Source organism: Protopterus annectens, chromosome 2.part0 (assembly GCF_019279795.1).
Source record: "Protopterus annectens isolate FY-2018-M chromosome 2.part0, PAN1.0, whole genome shotgun sequence".
Taxonomy (NCBI): domain Eukaryota; kingdom Metazoa; phylum Chordata; order Ceratodontiformes; family Protopteridae; genus Protopterus; species Protopterus annectens.
The window spans coordinates 1697194798-1697211175 of NC_056728.1; the positions used below are offsets into that span (position 1 = coordinate 1697194798).

Consider the following 16378-nt stretch of genomic DNA (forward strand, 5'->3'; position numbering starts at 1 on the left):
CGCCAAGCATTGTGGGATATGGGGAGGCCTTGAGCCAGTAAATAGCTCTCGAGCTTTAGTAGATAGCCGAGTCGGAGCCGAGGATCGGCTCCAAACCCAACCAGCAAGAAAGAAGGTGAGAAGAAGACAACTAACATGGAACGTTATGGTAGGTACATAACTTCTTATTCTATCATGTAGGTCCATTATTAATAGGAATGAATAAAAATAAATCACAAGGTATGTACGTGCGTTGCTGTTTTACTGTTCTATATCTTATGCACTATAAAAGCCTTAAATAGCTAGAAATAGGAACATTGGACTTCAGGGTCCACTTCCATCACCATTCCTATAACCATTGCTTTTTCATTACTTCAACGTCCTCCACAATCTCTTCCTTCTGTATAAATTATTTCACTGTATTTATTCCCACACTTCTGCATGCAGAAATACTGTAGACTCACTCTTCTGACAGGATTTTTCCCTTCCACCACCACTCTCTGCCAGTCATCAGGTGTAATGACCAATTCTTCTATTTGTTTCTACTTGAAGGCTTAGGCCCATGAAGCAAGAGTCTGTCAGGGTCATCTACCATGTGGATGTAGGAGGAATTCCACCAAGACCCCCCACCCCCCAGAGCTCTTAGGCAGCTCTTGTGCTGCCAGTCTTGAAGGGAGGAGCATGTGTGAATGCCTTCTGACCTCTGTCCCAAGCACTGCAAGCTGCACCACCCAGAACTCCCTGTGGATGTCGTGCAAACAATGGATCATGCTGCCTCCCTCCCCCCAGGATGGGTGAGCCATGTGCAACTTAAATCCTACCCTCCTGCCACTTCTCCCACCAGCTCAAATGCCCACTATTCCAGCACAGATTATCTGGGTCATAGTAAGGGCTTTATTCCTCTGCACCATGAGAGGGGAATCTCTGACATCAGTTTTCATACAGTTGAATGGATAATTCTTCTTAAAGAGTTAGGATAAATACTAACCACTTGTTATCTATTTTTTACTTTTGTTAACCCTACTCTTTTTATATTATATCCTGCCATTATGTCAGTTTTTACCATCTTGACGCTAAACTCATGAGTAATACTGGCATACTGCCATCTAGAGACATTCTAAATTTTATGGTTTCTTTGCATAAAGGACTCTTTTGCACTGAAATTTATTGTAGTTTTTCTTGACTCGTTTGTTACAGCATATGTGTTTACTTTTTTTAATTGACAACTTCATGTTGTAGAATGTTTTAGTGCATGCTGAATATTTATATTATTTGTGATCTTAAACTGGACTTATTTAATGGGCTTGTCTTATTTTTTATTAAAATTTCAGATTTGAAGAACAGCTCAGTTAATGTCACCATGGAAAGTTCATTGAAAACATTTTCTAATCGCTTGAGTATAACAGTACAACCAATACAAAATTATACTGGTGAACCAACTGGATGCCCAATAGAACAACAGTGGTGTTTAACTACTCCAGTAATTCACCTTGCACAATACCTGACCTCTGATGTCCTAATAGGGCTGGGGTATCCAGTGTGTAACGTTATGTCGTATACCTTGTATTCTAAAATTCTTGGGCCAAAGCCTCAGGTAAGTGATGTCTTTTGTAATCTGCCTTATGGGTGTTCATAGCTTGATTTCTACTATTTGTAAATGAATTTGATTCTTACCCCATGTCAGAGATCTTTCTGCAGCTGAACTTTTCCTGGAAGCTCTTTTTCCATTGTACCTAAAATAAAGCTGCATAGTTAGGGATATCATGACTTGGTCAGCCTACTTTCAATGTAAAAAATTAAGGCTGACCCTAATCTGTAAGTTACTTGATTGGGGAAGGAGGGGTCCAATACCATTCACTTTTGCCATCATATCATTTTGCATGAGGATCATTAGTGATGTACCTTGATCTCTGCTTTGGAATGTGTACCATCAACGGAAATACAAGTTTGTGTAGAAGCCTAAAGGAACATTGGTGTAACTGATTAGATCATGTATGTATGTATATATGTATTATTTGTATTTCACTTGTTATTTAGTTAATACCTTTTATGCACAGATATGTTTTCTGAGGTGACGCAAGAATGGTTAGTCTGGTTAAATGATTTGTTCTCAGTCACACAGTATGCAAATGGAGACTGAGGGATTCAAACCCAAGAATACAGGATGAAACTCATTAGCAACTCGAAGCATAGCCCCAGGAGCAGTCCAGTTTTCCATCAGCTGTGTACTACATAGCAGGGTTTGCTGCTATGTTTGGCTGAGCTGCTTTGTGCTGCATTTCCTTGCTACACATTGTTATTGGATTGACCATTTCTAACAAGGTTTGAGGTTGCTATTAGTCCCAAAAACGTAAGAGAATTTCTTTTTATTTAATCCAGTTTCACATTTCTGCTTTTAGAGTGCATTTACTGCTAATCTGTTATTTCTGTTTTTTGTGCCCATGTTTTGTTTGTTTGGGGCACTTTTTGACAATTTTGTCTAGTCAGAATAAGAATATTTGCTGAATTTCTGGGCATGTATGCTTACTAAGGTTATTATGTTATGCTCTGTCTGACTTGACTACTTTTCCTTGCCATACACTGCAACTAGATTTCCTGTTATAACTGGATTTAATCTTGTTACCAGTCCCAAAGACATTAGGGGATTTTTTTATTTAATCCAGTTCCATCTGTGTGCTTTTAAAGTGCACTTTCTTCTTATTCTGCTAATGCTGCTTATTGTTCCACAGATTTGTTCATTTGAAACTCTTTTTCACTTTTTTCCCTAGTGTGAGTAGGAAATTCACTGATGTTCTGGGCATTCATCTTGCTGCAGGCTTAATTTAGTTTGTTTTCTGACTGGCTGTGACTTTTATGTTTAGCTTTTAAATTGTGCTGCATAGCAGGGCCTTTTCTATTTGGCTGGGCTACATTTCTTTGCTGCATATTGCTGCTGGACTGATCGGTCCTAATTAGATTTGACCTTGCTACAAGTGTTAAAGACATTATGGAAGTACTTTTATTTAATCTAATTCAGTTTGTGTGCATTTAACTTGCATTTACTCACACTATGTTAATAGTGTTTATTGTATCAACATTCTGTTCATTTGGGACACTTTTTTGTCTTTTTTCTAATGAGAATAGGATTCTTGCTGGAGTTTTTTTGAGTGTTCTTTGCTTCAGGCATAATTTACAGTTGAGTTCCTGATTAGCTACGACTTTGAAGTATAGCTTTTAAATTATGCTACATAGCCGGACCTGCTGCTGTATTTGGCTCTTTACTTTGTGTTGCATTTCATTGCTATACATTGTTACTGAATCAGTCAATTATAAACAGATTTGAGCTTGGTATTAGTCATAAGGACATGAAGGAAGTTTTTATTTAATCCAGTTTCATGTCTGTGCTTTTGCAGTGCATTTACTACTAATTTGTTAATTGTGTTTATCGTGCCCATGTTTTGTCTGTTTATGGCAGTTTTTAGCTTTTTTTCTTGTCAAAGTAGAATATTTGCTGAGGTTCTCAGAATTCTGCTTGCTCCAGGCTTAATTTACAGTTGGTTTTCTAACTGACATTGACTTTTAAGCATAGCTTTTAAATTGTGCTATGAAGCAGGACTTACTGCTCTGTTTGACTGGTCTGCTTTGTGCTGCTTTTCCTAGGCTCACAGTGTTATTGGATTAACCATGTCTAACAGGATTCAACCTTGTTTCCCATCCCAAAAATGTTAAGAGATTGTTTTCTGTTGGATCCAATTCCACCTTTGTGGTGTTAATGTAAACTGATTGCTAATCTGTAATACTGTATATTGTGCCAAAGTTTTGATCATTTGGGACACATTTTGGCTTTTCTCTAGCAAGGGTACAGGCTTCGTTCCAGCAGACTAGAGAGCTGCCATCGTCTTCCCCTTGCACAAAGGTGGTGCCACTACTGTCCCTGGAAACTATAGCCTCGTTAGCTTGACATGTCTGATCTGTAAAGCCATGGAGCGTATTATTAAGGCCCTCATAAACAAGGACATAGGCAGTCTCCAAGCACTTGACCCAACCCAGTTCGGACTCTTCTCTCAGCTTACCTTGACTTGGCCAAAGCCTTTGACACAATCCCCCACTTGAGCATCATCAAAAAGCTATCACAACTTAGTGTAAATCCCTATCTCATCAGATGGGTGACCAACTAGCTCTCTGATAGGACCCACAAGGACAAAATAGGTGCTTCCACCTCAAACAGAAGACCTGTCACTAGTGGTGTTCCCCAGGGCTCTGTCCTGGGACCCCCTACTCTTTGGCATGTACTTCTCAGAGGTCCAGGCAAAGATAAAATGCCTGTGGCTGATCAAGTTTGCAGACAACTGTAAGTTGGATGCTGTCATTGACTCCCCAAATGATGCTAACATACTACAAGAGGGTCTCACAGCAACAAATGACTAGCTCCAAAGTCATGGCCTTAAGTTAAAAGCAAAAAAATGTTCATGGCCTTAAGTTAAAAGCAAAAAAATGTATTATCATTAACACTCAGCAAAAACACAGCCCCTGCTGTGTTTACCACATCAACGACAACCCCATAAGCACACAACCTGTGGTGAGAGACCTGGGTATTGAGGTTGACAGTAATCTCACATTCGACTATCATGTAGCAGCATTGGTCAGAAAAGTCTTTTACTTGGTTCATCTCATAAGTAAAGGGATTGCATCCAGAAAAAGGAGTTTTTTACCTTTCTGTACTTCTCCCTCATTAGGCCAATAATTGAGTACAACACCTGTTTGGTATGTACCTCTCCAGACACCTGCACCAGCTGAAAAGGCCACAGAAATACCTCACAAAGAGAATCCACCTATCGTATGTGGACAGGCTCAAATCACCATCACTCTACTTGGTATCGTGCAGATTGCTCAGAGGTGATCTGTCTCTCACCTACAAGGCAATCTCGGACCCTGCTTCATATCTGTAAGTCTAAGTCCTCGCACATTACCAGATCAAAAGGTCTATATCTAATATGCAACATTAATAAAACCTGCTGTAGAGACAGGTTTGTCTCCCAGAGGCTGCCCCTTATATGGAATAGCTCCCCATACATGTCAAACAGAATACGTCACTGACCCTCTTCAAGTGCAGCCTTGATGAGTGGATAGAAAACTACAGATTTGTCCCAGGGGTTCTATCTGTGTCCCTCATTGACAAGGGCAACAGGTGCTGACTGATGTTTCTTTTTGGGGGATATACTCTTGGCTAGGCTTGTAAGGGCCCCAGGGCTATTAGTCTAGTAACCTCCTATGATCCTAAGAGTGGCAAATTGCTAGTCTCTGGGTATTTTCTTTGCATTAGGCTTAATTTATAGTGTTTTCTGATTGGCTGTGACTTCTAAATATAACTTTTAAATAATGATGTATAGCAGGAGCTACTGATATATTTTTCTAGGCTGCACAATGCTTCATTTCTTTGCCACACACTGCTACTGGATTGACCAGTTCTAACTGAATTTGACCTCGTTATCCTGCAGGCTGCAGTGGGGTACATTGTGCTATATATATATCTAATATAACCTACAGCCATTTTCGTCCCTTGCCTAATTTGCATGCTTGCTAAGTTGCTACTGGTAGTACAACTTGACTCTGGCTACTCTTAGTTGAGTGCTGCTGATTTTGCTTGTTTGTTGCACCCACTCACTCGCTTTCATGCTGTTGTTTGTTTATTAAAAAAAAAAGAATTGTAGCCTTAAGGTCAGTTGCTGATATTACTGTTGTTATACTAGTTGCTTGTTGTTACCAAATCACTTTATAACCTTCTTTTACACCTACATTTCCATTTGTATTTAGGCTAATTATTGACAGTAACTACATTTAGCTGCATTCATCCAAATCAATCATTTTATGGCACCCAAGCCTATTGACTCACTGAGGTGTATGTTTTGTGGTATGCTACATGCAATCTTTTTGTGGCACCAAAGCCTAGTGATGCTTTGAAGCATGCTTTTTGTGACATATGATCCAACCTCTCTTGAGAATCCCTTCCTCCCTTGAGATTATTATGGGTCATGTCCTAACAGCACCCTCTGAAGCTGAAAATACCAACTATGTGGGCCCTAACAATATAGCTGGTTGCTTAGTCATCAGTGCCAAGCATGTTCTGTCTGATCCATTTAACTTAAGCACAGTCACAGGGCATTTTCCTGAAGTATGAACAACAGCTGTCATCGTGCCATTCCATAAAAGGGCCCCACCTTAGATCTTGAGAACCGTAGACCTATCAGCCTAACAAGCTTAACTTGCAAAGCCATGAAATGTATTGCACTGGATTTCATAAACTCTAATATAAAAAAAAATCTTATTGCAGTACATTCACAGCAGTATGGTTTGGTCAAAGGGAAATCATGGCTACTTAGTTTAGTAAATTTTGAGAAAATTACTGAAGTTATAAATGACTGCCATGCAGTTCATGCAGTGTTCCTGGATCTGTGCAAGACCTTTGATATTCTTCCTGATGCTGGAATTGTAAACAGCCTAAATGTAACCTTTTTGTTGTAAGATGGATAGTGTACTGGCTGGCAGATTGAACACAAATAGTTAAAATAGCAGGTACTACTTCAGAAAACAAAAAATGTGACTAGTAGTATTCCCCAGGGCTCAGTACTGGTACCCCTTCTGTTCAGCATCTACTTCTCAAATCTCCAAACCACTAACCCAGACAAATGGATAACTACATTTGTTTATGACAGCAAGCGGGTGGTGGTGGTGTTCACTTAACATCTGATACCTTGTTACTGTAGTAAATATATATATATATATATATATGTATGTATATATATATCTCAATTGTGTATTATTGTCAGTTTTGGTAAACAGAAGTTAGCAGCAGCATACAATGTAGACAGCACCCTACTCCAGACCATTTATGGTTGTCAAGCGATCTCATCACCTTCACAGACAACTTTCTGTCCTTTGATCACCATTTAGCAACAACTGTCAGGAAATCCTTTTGTTAAGCCCCGTTTATAGCAAAAGGGATCTCATCCAGATCAAGGGAAGTTATAATTTCCATGATTAGACTGATTATAGAATATAATGCCTCTTTTAGTATGTATCTATCCAAACACACAGTGCTGCTAAGAAGACTGCAGAGGTTCCAAGCTAAAAAGATCACTGGAGTAAAGACCCTGCTCTACAAAGAGAACCTTGAAGTTCTGTCTCTATACACTGTCTCTTTGTTAAGGATTCAGTCTTCCTCAATCTCCTATCTGTCCACAAAAACAAATGGCTTCATAAACACTTGAAGTAAAGATGTGAATCTCCATCATTTTATGCTGGAGAGAGAAGTTTATTACTCAGTGCTCCCCCCATTTCCAGTAAAGACACAAAATGGAATGGGCATTGCACATAAAACAGAGTGGTGTCCGTACTTCCTTTAAGGCAAACATCAATGATTGGATGGGTGCCTTTAAATTTATCCCCATCCTGACTTATTTTCCCCTCCTGGAGGCAGGAGATGCTCAATGGGAGTTGGCAAGGTGATTATGGTATGTGGACTCTAATAATGATTAGTTTTTTAAACAGCTCTTTTGAATTATCACTTGTCACATAAGCAAACTTAAATTTATATAAAAGTAATCAAACCATATTAACAAGTTCACGTTTACAAACATTATAATTCACATCTGTTGTTATGTATCATATGAACTAAGCAGCTTACATAAATTATTCAATTTCTGTCTTCTCTTAAACCTTATTCCTCAAACAAAACATTTTTCTGCATGTATTGTTCTCACAGTTTTCATTTTTTCTATGAAATTTACTCCTACCCTTTTAAAGATCCCACTTACTGTTGTTTTAACTGTTACTGTACTCAATACTTCAATTATAGTTGGTTTACATTTTGATATCCATGTTTTTTTGGCAGCCACCAGCATTAAACTTAGCAAGGCCTGCTATGTCTAGGCATTTCAGATCATGAATCCCATCTCAAAAAAAACTGCGGTGGTGGTGCTGCAGTAGCGTTGTTCGATTCTCAGCTAGAGCGTCTTCTGTGTGGAGGCATACGTGAATGGGGCGTGCCTTCGTTGAAGGTTGTGCGTCAGGGCTGGTAACCCGGTACGTAAAAATCCACTACCAATCATTAGCGGACCGGAGTTCCGCTGTGGTGACCCCTAACCGGGAAAAGCCGAAAGACACAAATCCCATCTAAAAAATGATTTCCTTAGTTACACTCATTTGCTTACCCAATATTCCTGACAGAGTACTCTGTATGGAATTTTTAAAGTCTGCTAACTCATTACACTCCCAAAACATATATTCCTAGTTACCTGTTCACCATCTCACCTCCAACATTTGCCATCTACCTGAAAAAAAATCTTTGGAGTCTGCTTGCCAAAATCTTCTAGATTTTGTTGTATATTTAGGAGCCATACATATGTCCTCCCATTGCTTCTTTGTGAATTGAATATCTAATTTCTCTTGCAATCTTTTCTGAGCGATTTATAGTTATTGTGCAATGTTTTGTGTGTCCTACTAATTATCCCCTTTTTCATAGTAACTCTTATTCTAGATTCAATTAAAAATTCAACCAGTGCAGGTCTTTCATTTAGAATTCCCCTATCTCTTTATTTATTTATTTATTTTTTGTCTGTACTCTGATATCAATCCCTGCTAGGGAAGGCAGTCACTAGCCTGCAATATAAATGTCTTCCTGGCCTCTTCCCATTCTGTTACCTTTTGTTTAAATCTTTTTTATTATTATTTGCATATGGTAGGTACAGAATCAATGAAATTTAAAACACAACATTACCAAAGAGTAAAATTTATACAGTTAACAATTTTACAGACAACAGATGTTACTATGAACCGTGTTATATTAGAAAACACTCTTAAAATATATAAACAACAGATGTTATGTTGTCCATCTCGCCTTCCTTCCTTCTTTCTGGTTGGGTTCGGAGCTGATCTCTGCTCTGATTCGGCCACTGCTAAAGCACGAAGAGTCCTTACTGGCTTGAGTCTAACCCCTTATCCCAGCATGCATAGCGGTAGCTACCCAAATCTCATTTGCCACTTGCAGCGTCGAGATTGTCTTCTGCTGGCTCAGGCTAAGTAGTTAATTTTTTCTGTAAAATTTATTTGTTTAGGCTAACTTTCCTTAGAAGTTAGAGTTTATCTTACTTATCATCCCCTATCCTCATTACATTGACAGGCTGTCATTTCCTCTCAGGCCTTTTTTCTGTGTGTTGTCAGTGGCCCATTTTTCCGTAGGGTGATTGTCTTGTCCCTTTTTTCCTCCTTGCTACTTAGGGAAAAGCAGTTTTAGCTAGAGGCTTTCTCCCTTTGGGAGCAGTAGCCATTTAACTTAAAGGCTACCCCCTCCTCTTCTTTCCCTCCTTCTGTCCTTAAAAAAAAAAAAAGTCTACTCTCTTTATTGTGCTTCACTCTTTGTGTTTATGATGTCTAAAGAACCTACAGAGCAGTCAGGTTTTAAGAAATGTGACTCGTGTTGCCAAAAAATGTCCCTTACGGATGGGCACACTAGTTGTGTTTATTGTTTATGTGCAGTCCACCTGCAGGACTTGTGCTCTGTTTGCCATGCCTTTAGTGCATGGGTTTTGCAGGAGAGGCACAACAAACTGATTTTGAGAGGATTATTAAAACCTCAGGTTGAGGTTATATTGGATACTCAGCCCTCCAAAAAATCTGATGACAAACAGGCATCTTCTTTGGCTCTACCTTCGGTGCCGACAAAGTCAAAATCGAAATCTTTGGATCCTTTGGAGCAGATTGTTGCCTCCGAATAGTCCTTTTCTCCAGCGGCTCCATCTGTGTCTTTGGAGTTGTTCCAGACTCAAAAGAGATCGATATCTCCTTCTTTGGATCCAGTGAGATCTGTGCCTCAGTCTCCACTTTTGCAGTCAGTGACAGGTAGTCACCGGTCCTCGGCCCACTCCTGTTGATCATCCAGGAGTTTATCGGATGATGTGGAGAGAGTGGTGAAGCTGCTCAAGACATGAGTATTTTCTGAATTGTTGTCGGGGCCAGCCCAGAAGGAAGTGGCGCCATTGTCCAATCCAGTCCCTGTCTCTGTTCCTCCTCTGACTGCATCCAATTCTGAGCCAGAGTGCATGGAAGTAGTGATGGAACCGTCGGTTCCGACAACCCTTGCCTTGTCGGTTCCGACATTTGCTCCGACCTCCTCGACAGTCTGCCCCGTTGAGGGGTCTGGGCGCCGAGACTCCCTCGTCAGCTCCGAGGAGGGAAGTGGCATCGGACCCTTGTCCAACCCCACTCTCCTTCTCGGAGCCTCTGCGCAGGTGAGTTTGGCTCCCACATCTGCCTCGGAACTATGGCATCGGACCCTTGTCCAACCCCACTCTCCTTCTCGGAGCCTCTGCGCAGGTGAGTTTGGCTCCCACATCTGCCTCGGAACTATCACCTTTGGTGCGGAGGAGGTCTCCAGGCCCCTCGGAGCCAGAGCCTCCCTCCATTCTGGATCACTGCACCTTCGAGGTGTTGAGTGTACTGTCCACCAAGACGGCCCCACCCTTGGCTCTATTGGCTTCGTCCCCGTCAATACCAGTGTCTGCCTCAGAGCCTTCTCACCGTCCCAAGCGTAGGGAACCAGTGAACCAGGACACCCTACAGGGCGACCCCTCTTCTTCCGAGACCTCTGCTGGGCATGCCTCAGAAGAGATTCCCAGGAAGAAAAAATGTAAGAGGAAACATGTGGACTCCCCTGAGTCCGTCGCTTTTGACACAGACTTGGATTACTCAGAAGGGTCCCCACGGTTCCCCTCTGAAGATGTCTCATTCTCAGACATCCTGGAGATCCTTAGGCAGAGGAGAAACTGGAAGTCTCTTGCCCCTTCTGAGGATGAGTCCATGTACCAGATTTGGTTCCCGACCTTCCACCTCCTGGGTGTCTCTGCCTTTCGACCCACTTTTGTCTGTAGAAAGGCGTGGAGTGCTCCAGAGACCATGGAGCTAGTTCTGAGAAGGCCTAACAAATTCATGACTGCACCAGACGACAAGACCTTTCTCACCAAAGGGGTGCCAGTTGATGCTATGGTGGTGGCAGCAGCCATCAAGAAGGAACTCTTCTATCCATCCGCCAAACAAGGAGTCTAGAGCCATGGATAGATATGGGAAGCGTGTTTTCTCTACAGCAGCCTTTACTCTTCAGTCGCTGAACTATTTGACACATTTCACAAGACTTCAGAGGGATCTCCTTAAAGAGCTGGGAGATACCCTCCAGGATCCTTCAGCTGAGGGAGAGGCTTCCAAGTCTGCTAACCAGCTAGCGACCCTAACCTCCATTGTCAACTCCTCCATGCGCTTGATTTCTTACACAGCAGATGGAGCAAGTAGGGCTGCAGGCAAAGGAGTGGCTCTTAGCAGACATTCCTGGATGCGCCTTTGTCAATTTGCAGAGCCTTTTAAGTCCTCCTTTACAAATGCCCCCTTTGACGGCTCGGCCTTGTTCGGGTCACAAGTTCGGGAGACTCTTACTAGGAGTGAACAAGATGGCAAAACTGTCTCTGCTGTAGGAGTCTGTTTTTCCACTCCATCCCGGCCTTATCCTAAAGGCCAAAAGAGTGGCAAAATATGGTTCCGTAAATCCCAGGGAGCTTCGCCAGACACTCGTGGAGATAATTCCCCCAGAGGCAGAGGGGGAGATAATAACGGGAGATGCCGACCTCGTGGCAGGGGGGATCCGCAGCAGGGCGACAGGGATACATTCTCTTCCAAGCCCTTTCAGAATCCCTGAAGGATTGCCCGGCTGCCCACCTCTGAAGGCAGTTGGGGGCAGAATATCATTGTACCCAAGAGCCTGGCAACACATAACAGAAGACAAGTGGGTACGGTGCATAATATCCAGGGGTTACAAAATTTCCTTCTCCCAAACACCCCCAAGAAGTCAGAAATCATCAGTCTCAGATGTTCCACCCAATCTTTGAGATCAAGCAGCCGTAGAAGTAAACATTTTGCTGCAAAAAAGAGCCATTCAGGAAGTCCCCGCAGACCAGATAGAATCTGGAACTTACTCAAGGTTCTTTTTAGTTCCAAAGAAGACAGGGGACTGGAGACCTATCTTGGATCTCAGCAAGTTGAACAGGTCAGTAAAGAAGACCAAGTTTCGGATGGTCAGACTGCAGTCCATTCTACCCTTTTTGGGTCAGAATGATTGGATGTGCTGTATCGATCTCCAGGATGCGTACTACCATATAAAAATGGACAGGCGGTCCAGGAGACATTTATACTTTTGGCTGGGAGCCAGTCATTACCAGTTCAGAGCTCTGCCCTTTGGTCTCACCACAGCCTCCAGGGTGTTCACTAAATGCATGGCAGTAGTGATGGCTCACCTGAGACATTTGGGATTCCAGGTGTTTCCTTATCTAGATGACTGGCTTCTCGCTGCCACCACCCAGCATCATCTCTTAAGGACCAGGAACCACAAAATTCATACTTGTGCATGACTAGGAATCACAATAAATTATGAACAATCTGCCTTGTTGCCCTCTCAGTGTATTACTTTCATAGGTGGTCAACTAAATACAAGAGACATGATAGCCAAACTCCCACAAGAAAGAGTGCTTGCCATTCAAGGTCAGGTCTCTCTCCTCTTGCAAAGGTTCAGGCTCGATTTGTCCTAAAGGTCTTGGGTGTGATGGCAGCTGCCATTACTCTAGTTCCGTTAGCCTGTTACCATATGAGGATTCTGCAATGGCTCCTCTTCACTCAGTCGTTGTATCAGGACTTACCAATGTCACACATGATCTTAATCATGGATGCTTGCAAGAAAGATCTACAGTGGTGGCTCCACTCTCCCCTAGTCACTCTAGGCAGACCCTTTGTAGCCCCTCATCCGATAGCCACAGTTATGGACGCTTCCCAGATAGGGTGGAGGGGGCATTATCTGGGACAGCCAGTCCAAGGAACTTGGCAACCTCATGAGTACCATTTGCACATCAATGTCCTGGAGATGAGAGCGGTGTTATTAGTGTTGCAAGCACTTCACAACTCTCTCCCTTTGGGCTATATAGCAATTCAGATGGACAACATGTCAGTAGTGTGGTGCATCAACAAACAGGGTGGAACCAAATCTTACCTTTTATGATGGGAGGCCCTTCGAGTATGGCAATGGGCGATCTCCTCTCACCATTTTCTGGTTGCAACGCACATTCCTGGGAAGTCCAGCATGATAGCAGACAAGCTCAGCAGGGCAATTCTCATGCCCCACTAGTGGTCTCTGAAACAAGATGTGGCGGATATGATCTTCTGCAGATGGGGCCAGCCATGCTGCAATCTTTTTACCTCTCACCTAAACAACAAATGCAGCAACTACTTTGCCTTAGTTCCCCTACTGGGACAGTCACCCAGAGATGCACTGGTCCACCATTGGCCCCCCAGGATTCTTTACTCTCCCCCCCCCCCTCCTTTAATTCCAAAAGTTCTTCAGAAAGCAAAGTTGCTGAGTCACAAGCTTATCCTCATTGCCCTGTACTGGCCTCATCAGATATGGTTCCTGTTCCTTTGGCTTTACCTGAGAGAGGAGCCTTGGATTCTGGACCCGGTTCTGGACCTCCTGACACATCAGTCGGGTGCTCTTCATCCTTCCATTCAAACTCTCAAGCTGACAGCTTGGTTTCTCCACTTCCAATCCTAGCCAGGCTCCCTGATATCTCACCTATGGTTCAACATATTTTAGTCTCTTCCCATAAATCAACTGCTAGGAAACTTTACGCTAGTAAATGGAAGAGGTTCTCCTCCTGGGCCGAGCAAAAAGACATTGATCCCTTTACAGCTCCAATTACAAAAATCTTGGACTTCCTGTCAGAAACCTTTGAGAAAAGAGCAGCGGCTGCTATGATTCTTGTTCAACTGGCTGCTATTTCTAATTTTCATGTGGGCCTTCTAGGTTCTAATGTCATGTCCCTTACGTTATGTAAGGCCTTTTTGAAAGGTGCTACACTATTAAGGCCTCCTATTCGAGAACCTGTCCATCCTTGGGATATAAACTTAGTACTAGCTGCTCTGGTCCTTCCTCCCTTTGAACCAGCCACTTCTTGTCCTCTAAAGTTCTTATCATGGAAGACCCTCTTCCTGATTGCTGTTACATCAGCTAGGCGGGTTTCCAAGTTACAGGCACTTTCTATCCGTTCGCCTTATATGATCTTTCACAAGGATAGAGTATCTCTTAGAACTAATCCTTCCTTTTTACCAAAAGTCTGCTCAGAGTATAATTTGAATCAATCAATTGAACTTCCTGTTTTCTTTCCAAATTATGGCAACAAGGTAGAGTACAAATTACATCAGCTGGATGTCCACAGGCAGTTACGATTTTATCTTCAAAGGACCAAGGACATCTGAAAATCAGATCAGCTGTTTGTATCCTTCTGTCAGAGCAAGCAAGGCTCACCAGTTTCCAAAGTGACTCTTTCAAAATGGCTGTCCAATGCTATCACTTATGCTTATGAGTCTTGGAATGTGTCAGTCACATTCCACTAGGTCCTTGGCTACCTCCATAACCTTTCAAGCTAAGCTTCCTTTAGATACTGTTTGTGTGGCAGCAACATGGGCTACTCCCCATACCTTTATTACTCATTACAAATTGGACATGGCCTCTTGGAACAGGGCCTCCTTTGGTTTCACGGTCCTGAAGTCTCTTTTCCAGTGAGCCACCCAGGATTTAGGTGGTGGGGATGCTGTCCCAACCAGAAAGAAGGAAGGTAAGATGGACAACATAACATAAAGAAGTTATGTTCTTAGCATAACGTTCCATATTTGTTGTCCTTTATCTCGCTTTCCTTCTTGTGTCCTTCCCACCTTCCCCCATCCTGGATGATTGAGAGGAATTTTCCTTTTTTTGGCTGATCTGGCTGAGTTTCCTTTGCTTTTCAGCCTTTGTTATACTCCTTGTCACCATGGTTGTCCTGTTGTTGTCGGTACAAGGAGGCTTTATTGTTTAGTTACCTCTTTTATTGGGTAATTCATATTTTTCCTATCTAGTGGTTAGTTCTCACAAACGAGATCTGGGTAGCTACCACTCTGCATGCTGGGATGGACAACAAACATGGAATGTTATGGTAAGAACATAACTTCTTTTTTTGTCAGGATTGACATGGAAATCTATTAAAATGTGTCTAATATCTATTGATATTATACTAAAAAAATCTACAATAGATGTAAGGGAAAGTAAGGTTTGCATTTAGTTACTAGCTTATAAACTGGTGTGAGTAACATAGAAGCTTTATACAGTGCTAAGCATAAACAACTAACATATGAAATAAGAGGGTATGAAACCATCTTGTGTAATTATTTGTTCCTAATACCTTGATTACTTTTCTTCCTCCAGTAAATTCCAGACCCCTCTTGTGTGTTCTCTTTACCTCTAATTGCAGTCTTATCCCTACTGGCAGAATCTAATTTCTTCAATCCCATGTTGGCTTATTGCTTAGTATACTTTATGCTACTTTATGAATGTAATATTGTGTATGTTGTGTTATTCTCCTTTAGAATCTGCTTCCAAAATCTCATTCTTTGCTTATTTCTTGAATTACCCCCCCCCTACTTCATTGTCACGCTTTCCACTTTGAATTATAGTTTCTGCTTGTGTTATGTATAAGAACCTTAACTGTGTAGCTCTGAAATATCCTTACTTCTTGTTCTAATGGGAGGATAACTTATCCCACTTGACTGTTGCCTGTACCCCTCCCAAATAAAATCCTTCAACTGTTTATTAATTGCTCTTTTATTAATTACTGTCTACAGCTTTGCCTGACCTATGTATAAAACTAAGCAACGAAGAAAACAAATACCTCCCACTGCTAAAGGTGTTGCAAGCAAAAAAAGAGAAAACAAACAAAAAAATGTCAAGCAGCATCACCGTGGCTGAAACGTTGCTATTCCGCTTCATGAAAGAGCTGATGCCGTTCAATATATCATGCGAATAAAAGCAAAATACTTTAATCGTAATTTCATAAAAAATGAGTCTCTCTAGGAGACAATGAAAAGCAAAAAAAAACTTTATAAAACAAAGTCCCTTGGTAACTTGTAAAACGATAAGTGCTTTCGGTAAACCTTCATCAGATCGTGATTAGGCAGGGACTCCCTCTTTCATTGATAAAAGTCTGACAACCAATAAGAACATAGTAAAGAGAAAACTCCCTTTCCTCCATTCATGACAAAAGCACCAATCATTTGGTTAGTAAAGGGGCACACCCCTGAACTAGACAATCATTGGTCTCTTTGCCTTCAATACAGGCTTCAAGGGAATTACTGCATTTAAACCGGGAGGGTGGTCCACCCGTAAATTGATAATCCATTTGACTTCACTAAGTTCAGTTCTGTTGAAAACATCTCCTTGTTTCATTCCCACATATTTATTAACCACACGATTGGTGCTTTCCTCATGAATGGAGGAAAGGGAGATGTTCATCGTGATTCA

General features: G+C 41.8%; 1 protein-coding gene across 1 annotated transcript in view; it reads left to right on the top strand.

Annotated features, from left to right (window-relative positions):
* MFSD8 (major facilitator superfamily domain containing 8) overlaps positions 1 to 16378 on the top strand; it is a 626971-nt gene that overhangs the window by 575411 nt on the left and 35182 nt on the right. The window contains exon 11 of the mRNA XM_044061750.1: positions 1311 to 1573. Coding sequence (XP_043917685.1) covers positions 1311 to 1573 — 263 coding nt within the window. The remainder of the gene's footprint in view (positions 1 to 1310; positions 1574 to 16378) is intronic.